Consider the following 12,709-nt stretch of genomic DNA (forward strand, 5'->3'; position numbering starts at 1 on the left):
GGAGAACCCTGGTATTTATAGAAGAAAGGGTGACTTGGCCTTGACCCATTCTTGCAATGTTTGCTTGAAAAATAGATTAGTAAACTGCGACGTCGTTTGCACGTTCCTTGGTGGCTCTTCACTTTCCCGCCAACTCCCAATCGTCCATGACGTGAGCATGGTTGATGGGACAAGGTGATTGACAAGGCAAGGTTTTCCATATTGTGTTCTTCGGGAGACGTGCAACACGAAAATGACGATCTTGGACATCCAAATCCTGGGGTTGTATCAACACGTGGCGTGGGGATTGGTGAGATACGTCTTCGTGTTGCTCCTTGCTCAATCTAACAAGGGCATTTCAGTCATATGGCGTAAACGGTGTTATAGTGATGAAGCGGGAATCTTAGGTGGTTGATAAGAAGGGATGCATTGTGCCTTGGTCCTCTTCCCGAACAAGAGCACGTGACTTTATTCTCTCAAACACTCCCACTGTGCGGAAAAGTTGGGGTAACCTCTGAAATCCTATAGCAATGCAACGAATAAGTATTCATCACAAGGGAATCTAACCAAGGGAAATGACAAAATGCGTCGGGTGGAGGTGTATGCCTTTCTGGTGAGGGCTTGCTAATGCGGGACACGTTCTCCATGCTTTGGCGGGACGTCTTCTCACCAAAGCCACGCGTGGTTGGATACCTATGTAAGTAGGAGCCTGTAAGATGTTATAGCCATCCATGTTATAGCTTTATTCCTGCATCGGTCTCTTCATTCGCAGGGGGAAAGTCTGTGGCGTTCCATATTCCATGGTAAGGCCTAGATGATATGTCATATCCCTTGTCGGCCAGTAGGTATTTTTTTTCTTTCTTTAGGTGGCGATATCGAGATGGTTCTCTCCATGGTGGCATATCAGGCCTGCAGAAATTACCGTACTGGCTTTAGGATTGTCCAAATCTTATACCACCATGAACACTAGTTTGACCTCACGGTTATCGAGGGGCGCTTTCAGGAAGGCCAAAAGGGACGGTTATTCTAGACAGTTTCATTCGTGCTTTGTAGGGGTGTTGAGCTCTCTTGTTGCTAATGCAGCCTGTTAGCCCTTGTTTTTTTTGGGTTTGTCATGCTGGGCCTAGAGGCCCAATTTAAGACCCAGACCCTAGTTGACTATGAGAGCCTAGCTGGGACAGTTGCTACTTCGTGTGGGCCCAGTTGTTTTTTTCCCGTTACGCCCGATCCAAGTATTGTTGAACTGCGATAACTTGCACAACGGATACTTTGTTTGTAAATAAATTAGTTGGGATTTTTTTTTTGTTTGCAATGGGCCTTTAGTTGTCTCTGTTGGTTAAAAGCGAGCCCGATAATGATTGGGTTTACACACTGGACTTGCAGCGAATTATTTTATTCAGGGAGCCTTATCCATAACGTGATTAGGCCTATCCCTCATTTTTTTTCAACACCGGACCCATTTTGTGAGATTTCCTCCATAGGGTGCCGTGTGTAACAGGAGCCCTAACCGGTAACCAAAACGCGCCGCACCTTGTTCACCTCTCATCTCTCACAGTGGCACCCAGCCACGCTCGTCCTTACTCTCATGGAGCTCCTCCTCACTCCGCCCCTTCCCTCTGTCCGGCATCTGTACGAAATTGATGACCAGCGCGGAGAAGAGTACTCGAACGCGGCTTGGATGAAGCATCGTAGCAGCCCTCTATCGTCGCCGGTGGTCTTCGTGAAGCCACCACCGCTGTCCGCGTTGCAACACCGGCGGCACGGCGTCGCCCTTATTATGCTGGGATCTGCCTCGTGTTGTTCCTATCTTCTGCCCCTGTTTTCTGGCCAACCCTTGTCCCCAGGGATCCGTCACGATCTGAAGCTACTCCCTCTCTATGTACTGTATGAATTTCAAACCCACTCCATTCTAGGGTTTTTTATTTTCGCTGTTCATGATCTTTCTTGTATTATTCATTCACTTATTGTTTTTCATTATTTTTGTTTGCCTGGTTAGTATGTTTTCTAGTTCATATTTTGCTGTCGGTTTGCTGTAGTTTACAATTTTAATTGTTCTTGTTATTCTCATTTTGAGTTCTAAATGATGGTGTTTAGTTGTTAAATGGATAAATTATTCTTTCTTTGTTGTTCTCTACCTATTGATTGATAGAGTGTGTTTTCCTGTCGTAGCTTTCATGAATTTCCCATTGAGTGGAAGATAAAAACTTGCGATGGAAAACCTACTTCTACCATGTCATAACTGCTCCTATTGGTTTACTATGGCTGAATCCATGCTTCCAAAGAGATTCAACCACGATGATTGGAGCTTCTCGCTGTGGTTGGTCCTGGGATGATTAAGCATGTATGTCTTGTGGCCCACTTTAGGTTTTTAACCTTTTACTTTGTTTTCGAAAATGGGGTGTGGCAATTTTATTTGTTGATATTAGTAATTTTGTTTGTTTATGTGTGAATATATTCTGTAAATATTCCTGATTAAGTCCCACTGATATACATGCCTTTCCTCCCGTAGATTCTGTATTGTTCCATATTGGTGGATATGCAAGTGTGAAATTTTGTGACATATGGTAGTAACTAGTAAGTAGAGTTGTTTGTTCTTTTAACTTCTAAAAGAGATTCCTCGGATGGAACAATGTACATGCTTTTTAAAACCAAATTGTGTCTGTTGAACCAAAATTTTTGTGATCACCGTTTTCAACATATGCAAGCACTTGTATCTACTGGGCCACAAAGGTTATCAATTTCATTCTGGTATTAGTTCATGTTGGGAATGACTTTGTTTTGCAAATTAAATAGTTGCAAAGTTACTGCAAAACAACGGCATGGAATTTAGTAGTGGTCTTGCTCTCATTTATTTTCTTTGTTTTCCTTTGAAAAAATAACATACTAGCTATTGTCTTTGATTGGAATGTAGAAGATAGTACATGTTTTCATGGTTTTATTTTTTGTTGTAACAACCGGTGAAGCATGATTAACTTTTGAAGCATTCATGGAGTAAATGATTAACTTTTAATGTGTTTATTTGTTTTTTATTTTTCGTTTAAAATAATACAGTTTTTCTGGTTCGACCCCGGTCAAACCGTTTGGATCTCTGTACCAGTGTGTGTCCATATATTATAGTACGATAGTTGGAGATACCCTTTAACTTCAAGAAAGTAACTAGTCGTGTGCGTCGATATATTAATTTTCTTTGCTTTTTCATTGTTATTTCATCTCGGGAGCGGAAATCCCCACCTGTTTAGCCATACCCTGTAAACAATGAAACGATCGGTTGGTTGCTGTTATGTACTTGAGTCTTTGCTGCGACATTTTACCGATTCATTAATTTTTGAATCTCATCATCGGTATATGGCTGCATAGCTGCTTGACTCCTATCATTCGTTATGACCGGCTTGAATGTAATCTCATAATCCACAGGAGTTCCTGTTGATATCCTTATATTAGGTTTTTGTATTTTGCAATCGCATGCTGACGTCTTCCGATGTGCTTGTTTCAGTAGTTCCCCCGGTGTTTCCGTTGGCCAGCACCCAGGCGAGAGCCATTTCCAGCCGTGTAATGTTGTTATTCCATGTCAGGTCCATCCCAGTTCAACATGCTCTGTGTCGTGTGCCCGAAAAAGCACGAAAGAAACCCCTGTTAGGTAAGCCGGTGCCTATCTGCCTGGCTTTGTCACATTTTGCTATTTAGTGGGGGTGTTCCATCTCCACCCATGTTGGGACCAGCTTTGTGAGTCTTCAAAAATGTTCTTGCAGGGGTCCATATGCGGGCGACGATGGTTCTCTCTTCTCAGCCGCAAGTTGTGGCTCATCCTGTGGAGCATACCACCACATAAAAATCCTCAACTTGTTACTCTAATTGATTCTGTTATCAAGACAATCGCAAGAGATTATGTGAAATCTACTATTGTTTGTGTCGTGTAGGATTGCAGTCCCGTTGCGGAGACCGTTGTTACCACTGTCTCCGGTATGAAGTACGATATCAAAAGGTTGTCAGATGCCCTCTCCCGACACGATGAGGTGGTTTTGGAGATCAGAGATGCGATCAGAGAACTGGCGGCCGACAAACCCTTTATGTAGGTAACTGCACCTTCTAAGGGCACTTGCGACAGTTGCAAGTGTTGCCAAATGAGAAACCGGTCAGAAACTGGCGTAACGTTAGTGAGAAGTCAGAAACCCGCAAAGCGACCTCGAACGGTCAAAATCCAGAAACCGCACGCCGCAACAAACTGACCAGTTATCGACACCACCTTCAGTGTTGACCACATTCCGTGTAGCACGAGGAGAAAGAAGAAGCCGATGTTGCGATTCCTCTCAAGTCCTACGACATCACCCGCAAAGCCCTCACCTGAAGTGGTATAAAGTATTCCAGTTGTTCTTTGTTCAATTGCCAAAACTTCTTACTCAATTAAAACTTACGTTGCCGCCCTGACACAATCTGGTGGCATTTTTCAAGTGGATTTAACCGCCGACACCGACGGAGACACGCCTGCATTGAACACGGAGGCTAACGTAGAATGTGTGGGTTATGGAGTTGTTGGACGGCATAGGTGCAACGCCCGGCCCCCTGCTCCTGACGACGTGGTCCACTTAGGCAGTCTGCTGAGTATGAAGGTTGAGCGAATCCCACAGGTTAAGATTTACATTCGATTTTTTCAATACAACATGCCGAATCTTCTTATCGAATAACGTCCTCTGATGTGTAAGTTATCAGTAACGTGAACTATATCTTTCAGATTATGGACCTGGTCTTCCATCCGAAGGATGGGATGAATTTGTCCAAGCTGGAGTTAGCCGTAGCAACGTACATCTTTAGCAGAGACCTTCCACATATGTACATAACACTACCCACTGGTGCACGATTTCCTACGCGACTTGTGCATAGGCAAGGTCATGATATGAATTTAATGTGCTAGAGTTCGAGAAGTCAAACTTACTCATAATAAAAATGAAACAAACAGATGAACAACCAATAACAAGTGTCCCCCCTCTAGCGAATCAGGTGATTAGAGAAATCCAAGTTTGATATCCCAAATATAGAAGTTGTTACAAGTATTTTATAGTTTTCATGAAATTGATGCACACACACACACACACACACACACACACACACACATATGTAAAAAAGGTATTTCTGTGTATGTTTGTGTGTTTGTGTTTTTTTTTTTAATTTAATGAATTTAATTTTACTGTTACTCAGAGTAATTAACTTATCTGACACACACATATATGCTGATGTAGTTTTTTATTCGTCGATGATAAATAATATGATAGTTACGAAATCTTTTAGGAAGGCACTAGTAGTAAAAAATTAAAGGTATCCATGTCAGCATATTGAGATAACAAAGAAATACTTAGTAATCTATTTCCTGATTGATGTATTAATTAAATTATGAAAGTTTTTGGTTACATACTTACGTTTATATACCTCAATATCACGACAACGAAATTCTGATCGACGTTGGCGACTGTATCTCTAGTAGGGGAGCGCTTCTTACCCTGGTGCCACAATGTGAGGTTGTCGATGATGTGAGTAAATAGTACTAAACACACAAACTATTCCAACGATTGCCAAGCCGACTATGTTAGCTCTGTAAATCCTGCTGACGAGGTTTTCTATTTTTTTAATACTGCAGGTCCTTAATGTAGTGGTTCGCATGCTCACAACTACCTCCGAAAGACAACGTTGGTTCCTACCCACAAGTATTATGGTAAGACCGGCAACGTCACTGCGTACCAAAAATGAATGCGGTGATGTTCAGCACTAGCTGTACCCCTTACCCTAAGTAGGAGCTGTTTAATTAAGTAGGATTTACATATAGAATGCCGAGAGTTTTTTGCTAACCCCTGACAGAAAATGTTTCCAACTCGAAATTAGAGACACTACCATATAAATCAGCAAGTCTGAGTTATAGCACATTAATCTGACTATATGCAGCATCAGTATTAAGAAGTGACTCCCGAGTCCCGAGAGATGCATTTGACATACGATATCTGTACGTTTCGTTAGGAGTTTCGATGAATAGTGATTCCACTTGTGCATTCCGAGGGCTAACTTTCGTGATTTCAGTGCGTTGTTCATCTTTTTTAGGTCGATTTAACGATTAGTAGAGGTTTCTTGTCGATAAATTATTTATGGATTTGACCCGCCCCTTGAATACCAAATTCTCTAACGATGTGCGTGTTTGTAATTGTTAGCAAGCTGCAATCGACGATCGTTCCATGACGTTCGGGAACATGACATCCCTCCATAATAAGTACATGCGGAGCAAGGTGGATCGTGTCACGAGGGTACGTACACAGGTCTATATTTTCTTTTATGTTGATCACATTGATGGATAACTTTATTGCGTGGCTGATGTTGGCTGCGAGGTATCTGTAGATTTATCAGCCGATGTGGTGTGACCGGCACTGGTACCTAATGATTATTGATGTTCCAAGGAAGAAGTTGATCTATCTTGACTCACTTCGAGACCCGCATCAAGCTGATGCAAGGAAAACAGGGATGATGCGAGTGGTAAGCAACCATTTGGCTGTTAAAATGTGACGTCTTGCAATCTGATGTTTCATGCGCATGAGTATGATTATGAAGTATACCTGTTTTTTGTAGGCGCTGTATCTCGAGGGACTCACGTTAGGAAAGCCATGGTTGTCGGGCGAGGGGGCGCTGCGTCCTAGGTTTTCGGCATTTGATTTCGAAGAGCCAGATGTCCCTCAACAAAAGGGGAACTCGTAAGTAGATGGCATTTTATATATCATGTGTTCCTAGTCCAATCTCTTGTACATGTTACCATCCTATAATGGAAAATACTAAAGACTACAACCAAATGTGACAAACTTTGCATGGTTTTGGTTAACCTTGCTGATTACTCGCACGTGAGAAAAGTGGCATCTGATCTTTCAACACCTATGCAATTTCTGATTGATCGGAGATTAGCTTATAATAATCAAACAGGAAAATGGTGTAAATTTTAATACCGCTGACAACTATTCTCTTGTTATGAAATCTGGAATTAAGTTACTGAGGGAAAATTTTCATTCAGAGTCCTAAAGTTTGAAATTCAAGATCTTGATTCACCAACCTAACGTCTTTATTCTCTTGGATGAGTGTTTACCCAGTTGCAAAATTTACTCAGATGCATTTGCATGTAATGCACTAGTGTGTCTACACTGTGTAACAATTTACTTAGCAGATATAAGTTTAATTTTTTTGTTTGTAATCTAATGGTCTACGAGGAGCGGTCTTGAGAATGCAGATTACTGTGAATGAATGTGATAATCAACGTGATAGTGATCTCTCATTTTCTTGCATGTACAATGATGTGTATTGTATTGTTTCCTGTCATTTATTGCATAGTTACTTTCATTAATGCCAAAATTCCGATAATTAACTGTGTGCCTAAACAGCATGGACTGTGGCGTATGGGTGGCCCAATGGATGATTCGAGAACACTTATGGAAAGATTATGGAGTACAGGTATGCTGACGTGTGTGATTTAGTGAAACTTTTTTATGGTACCTTGCGTGAATTTTACTAGTAAAATATTTTTGGTTGGTAACAATTTTGAGCTGCATGTTTATCCATTTGTTTCAGCATGTGAATAGTGCGACGCGAATGCGGTTAGCTGCGGATTTAGTGCTGAAATCACACAACGAAATCGCACAGGAGGTAGTCGCAAAGGCATTTGCACACTGGGAGATGAAGTCAACCTAGCTGATTGAAAACTGTCTTTGGATCCGACCAGTGGTTACTAATTTTGCAGTGGCGCCAATCAGGGTCCTTAATTTTTTGCTCCAGCCCTCAATGTTTCGGGACAAAGTTGAGATGACGTCTCGAATTTGTTTTTTGTTTCTAAAGTGTGAAACATCACTGCCACCCTCTTGTTAATATGTGTACATAGTAAACTTGTTGCATAGACTTCAAATTTTTTGGGCTTGTATGAAATAATGTATTGTATACCGAAAGGGCTGTTTTAATTAGAAATGATAAGCAGGAGTTTGCATGAAAATGATCCGTGCCTAAAAGCTTCATCTTCATCATCCTTGCACATTAAAAGGCAACCAATTTTTTTTTTCCACCAATTCTGAACGCAATACATGTTAGCAGCATCATGACTTATCACTTGTTAGGGAAACATGTTGAGGCCTTGGATCGGATACACCTACCACGAATAAAGAAACCCCAGCAACCACCTTCCATGACACATTAGTTGGGATAGGCGGCGCATGACACATTAAAACCGCACTTCATTCACCACTATCCCTACTTCCACGTTTTACCTGCAGTTCAGCTATATAATTTCTTGTATCTCGTTTGGTCATGATCGACATGCATTATGCACTTTCTCTTAATAATGTGGGCTAGTATTAGTAAATGTTGGCCCGCTACACATGGTCCTATGGTTCATGGGCATCTGGAAAGAAAAAAATGAGACAACTAATTCACCAAGAAAGTTAAAAGTAAAACAAGCCAAAATTCTTTCAATCAAACTACTAATGCATGTTTTGTATGTGATACATGTTTACATGTTGCCAGTCAAATACACAGCTATCATATTTCCTTAGTTTTTCCAAATACTCATCGAACTCATGAAGGAAGAAGATATTCGACCGCAGTATACATAAGACAAGATACAAACTTGACATGAGCACGACACACATGCACATAACTGAAATTTCTCCCGTAAAAAATTATTGAAAGAAATAGAATACAAGTTGCTCCTGGGGGGTTGAATCCTAACACATAGCGACACTGAAACTAGTGCTTCATTGGCAGCAATCGTCACCCTCATTGCTTGGGGACACTTCCAGGTTTTCGGGTGCCGGCCATTCTACCTACGGCAGTCTATGTAAGGCCAAAAAGAGTTCGCTATCAAACAATTATAACCACATGGCAGGAGAATAAAAGCACAAAATAAGCAGTATTGAAAGAGGGTTCTCCCAATTGTACCTGCCTCAACCACCTCTCAAACAAATCCTTATTTGTCCACGCATTGAGGTTCCCGAAGCTGGGGTTGGCAGCCTGTGTGGATGGCTGAGCAATGTGCCCGGAGCAACTTTTTGTCGTGTAAAATTGCTCGATGTGTTGCCCACCGAGGAAGAAGTTAGCCCTCGCACCCCCAACACCGACGGGGTTGCGGCAAAATGGACTGCTACACCCGTGAGCGATAGACGGAGTCGTCCCATCTGGTTGCGCCGGGGGAGTGTCACCAGGGTTCCCGTTATCCGGTTGTAGTCCCTCCTGATGAAGCAAAAAATTTTCACAAAAATGATCAATTCTCAATGATTTTAGGTCATCTTATGCACGGCCAAATGATTGTTCTAACAATAAATTTGTAAATGATATTTTCATCAATTCATCAATTCATCAATTTCATAGATTCTTAAGAAATATGATACGTAACAAGTTATTTTGGCCTAGCCTACTATAAAATGCACACTCAAGGTAGCTTAATGTCAAGACGCTTATCAATATAGATACAGACAAGGTTTTTTTTTCACAATGACACCTATTTTATCTACCTAACTGTAACATTGAAGGATCTGCCAATCAACACGACTCAAACATTATAATGCAAACATAGCTGCTATATGAGTTACAAAAGGCTTGCTAAGGTCAGCAAGAGGTAACACCAGACTTTTATAACAAAAAGCAACAACACTATACCAAAAACTTTACCAACTTCGTTGAATTCTCTTCTACCAAAATCACACAATATTTGTAGGCAGTTAAAAAGCAATCCAAATTGTATCGGAGAGTTGTACTACTCCAACTGACATAGCCATATCGTATCAACTATTATTTTTAGGGGTGCAATCAATCCTTTGTTTTGTGGCGTCACATTCCGGCAAGTAACCAAACAACATAACCCATTTGTTTCGAATCTACATGAAACTGCTTACTTACCTCGTTTGTGTGACAATGACGGGTCTGTGGCGTTGCGTAAGGGGCAGCTGAATAATGTGAACCATGCTCCACGTAACTTGGACTGCCTGCACCATCAAACCCTGCAGCACCCTCTCCCCGGTGCCACGTGCAAGTCCTCTTCGTGTGACCCGCAACCTCACAGTTGGTACAACATCATCTCTTCGGCACCCTGTCACCCTGACTAGCCGGTTCGGACTCCTTTCCCTTCCTGGGTGCCCCCTTTGTCTTTGATACCACGGGGTCCTTGATCCCGGCCAACGGTGATAGACTGAGTTTGCTCCCAACCCTGTGAAGCCTTCTCCGCTGAAGCGCTTCGGTGAGACTGGCAATCTCATCCGATCCCTAGCCACAACAAACTCTGCAGCATCTTCAGCCCCAAGTTGTGCAACTAAGCTCATTGCCCCACATAAGGCACCATATCGAAGCAAATGGCCTTCAGGGCCGTCTTTACTATCAACCGGGGTCGATCTACGATCCTTTGCTTCCTTGCACCATCTTCTCAAAATAAGACCGGGCGGTATTTCTTCCAAACCCTCGTATTTCATCGCACAGAAGATATGACTACAGGGAATCCCTTCACTGTTCCACATAGAACACTCACACTCTATTTTTTCCTCGTTCGGGTCAATCAATACCTTGTGTGTTTTGTTTGGTTTTCCCATTCGCGAGAATGTGTACACAGTTGTCATGCCGATGCTGTCCTTACCCCGAAACAATAGCGTAGCCACACCCTTAATTTGTTTCTTCACTTCTCTAAACACTGCTCTTGTATACAACTTCGATGCAAACCGCTCGATCGAATCAAGGCCAGTGGTCAGCACCGGACTATAGTACGTGGAGTAGAATTAGGCTGTTACTTCATTATTACGATAGTCCTTTACAACCCAATCTAAACTATGCATAAGTTCCAAAATGCTGTCGGTCGATTTAAGGAAGCCCTTAATGAAAGCATTGATCCCTTCACATCTTGAGGTCGTCCTGTAACCCGCACAAAAGGTTTCCCTAAGGTACGCCATTGCCCAACTTTCTCTGCATTCATACGTGCACTTAACCCAATTGTTATCATCTAGGCCAAGCGACTCCACGGATGCCTTCCAGTACTCATCAAACTCACTGATTTCAAAGTTTGCATAAATGGCTTTCCTAAACACCTTGCAAAATTCTGCTTCTTTCACTCGTTGGACGCAATTCTTCTCCAAGTGCCAACCACATAGTCTATGTGTCACCGTCGGCATCACCTCCGCAATTGCAGTACGCATCGCCTTGTCCCCGTCGGTCACCACTACACACGGCTTCTTCTGCCCCATTACATCGAGCAGGTTTAGCAACACCCACCTATAAGTGCGAATCTCCTCATCCTCCAACAACGCGAACCCAAATATAGATGTCTGTTTGTGGTGATTTAACCCAGAGAAAACCACCAGTGGTTTCTTGTACTTGTTAGATCGGTACGTTGAATCAAAAGCCAAGACGTCACCAAATAGCTGATAATCCATCATCATCTCACCGTCAGCCCAAAATAGGCTACCCAAACAATTGTCCGGGGTTCGTGTGTATCGGGCCATGGTCCTCATGTCAGCATTTGCCTTTCCCTCTAAATAACTGATAGTCGCCGCAGCGTCGTCGTTGAGTTTTTGCACGACCCTTTGCCAGTGAACATAATTATACACATCCCATTTTGTAAATCGAAGCATGCCATACCCACCAGATTGCCCCGCCATGTAAGCCATTATTTTCGACGTGGCGATCCCAAACTACTTCAAACTATCCACATGTGCCTTGCCACCCTCACTCATCCTCCGATGACTAGGAAGGAGACGTGCAAACACTGCTGGGGCAAGCTCATGGTTGTGTTCGTCCACGATGGTTCTGACCCTCCACACGCTATGCTGTATATCATAGTAAATCTTCAACTTTGCCTTACAGTCCGTCCGACTCTCCAACCTCTCCTCCCTTACTCGCTCAAGACGGTCGTAGTGCTTAGGATGTCTTGTACCTTGTCGATGATAGAAAAAGTCTCTCCTAAGCAACACCCCATTTACACGAGCTACATCTCCCTTCCGAACTCCGAAACCCCTTAATTTAGCGAATTCCTTGTAGGCAGCGTAAGCATCCTCCTCAGTTGCAAACTCTTTTCCCAAGAAGTCCTTCGCATCGACTGGCCGGCGGAGACAACCCTCTGCCACATCATCTGCATCACCCGACCCATTACCATCATCGGCACCACCTTCACTATTTTCCCCGCTAGTGCCGCCCGCACTGCATTCGAGGTTTTCGTCGTCGTCGTATGTATCACCACTCGCACAATAATGTCTGCAACTATCATCGGAGGCACTCCCAACCGAGTCTTCACCCTCACTGTTAAACAAATGACTGAAATTCATTGGAAACATCTTGGCAACCTTCTAGCCTGATCACATACAAAATAGACAAATCATGCTCACAACCACGCCGTTGGTACAGTCTAAACATCAACCATAGCTATCATAAAGGGACTATAACTTACTCCACAAATAAGACAAAACCAATGGGTCTAAACATACCTCACCAGCTTTAGTGCATCTTAAATAAGTTAAAAACAAAAAATTAAGAACCTACCTGGCACCATAAGTTCAGCAAGATTCCTGGCAGAATTGTAGCCAAAAGGACAAAACCCCTATCCAAATTTTATCGCCGGGAATTAAAAAACCAAAAAACAGCAACCGGTCATATAACATCAAAAACATATCAAGATCTAATTAGAAATCGGTTACAATCATCTTTTCATGATATAGTCCATGCTTTCCCGCTACGAAAGAAAACATTGAAA

General features: G+C 42.5%; 1 protein-coding gene across 16 annotated transcripts; it reads left to right on the forward strand.

The window, feature by feature from the left end:
• Positions 1-1,402: 1,402 nt before the first annotated feature.
• On the forward strand, positions 1,403-7,981 carry LOC112737575 (uncharacterized). Of its 16 annotated transcripts, none has more exons than XM_072211373.1 (13): positions 1,403-1,863; positions 2,149-2,320; positions 3,473-3,616; positions 3,729-4,328; positions 4,429-4,604; positions 4,709-4,857; positions 5,453-5,501; positions 5,609-5,683; positions 6,171-6,263; positions 6,355-6,489; positions 6,583-6,704; positions 7,380-7,449; positions 7,567-7,981. In XM_072211373.1, exons 5-13 carry the CDS (start codon positions 4,581-4,583, stop codon positions 7,684-7,686), a joined length of 837 nt encoding a protein of 278 aa, XP_072067474.1. In that variant the 5' UTR covers positions 1,403-1,863; positions 2,149-2,320; positions 3,473-3,616; positions 3,729-4,328; positions 4,429-4,580; the 3' UTR covers positions 7,687-7,981. The 16 variants fall into 16 exon arrangements, with proteins under 16 accessions (XP_072067474.1, XP_072067475.1, XP_025643323.1 ...); XM_072211367.1 differs by having other exon boundaries at positions 1,426-1,863; positions 3,729-4,335; XM_072211375.1 differs by having other exon boundaries at positions 1,426-1,858.
• The last annotated feature ends 4,728 nt before the right edge of the window (positions 7,982-12,709 follow it).

The sequence above is a fragment of the Arachis hypogaea genome, chromosome 13, assembly GCF_003086295.3.
Source record: "Arachis hypogaea cultivar Tifrunner chromosome 13, arahy.Tifrunner.gnm2.J5K5, whole genome shotgun sequence".
Classification (NCBI taxonomy): Eukaryota; Viridiplantae; Streptophyta; class Magnoliopsida; order Fabales; family Fabaceae; genus Arachis; species Arachis hypogaea.

Bases quoted from the DNA above. Each gene is read 5' to 3' on its own strand.
- LOC112737575 (XM_072211367.1), top strand. The intron at 5,684-6,170 runs GTAAGACCGGCA...TGTAATTGTTAG, and splicing joins TCCTACCCACAAGTATTATG to CAAGCTGCAATCGACGATCG. The intron at 6,490-6,582 runs GTAAGCAACCAT...TGTTTTTTGTAG, and splicing joins AAACAGGGATGATGCGAGTG to GCGCTGTATCTCGAGGGACT.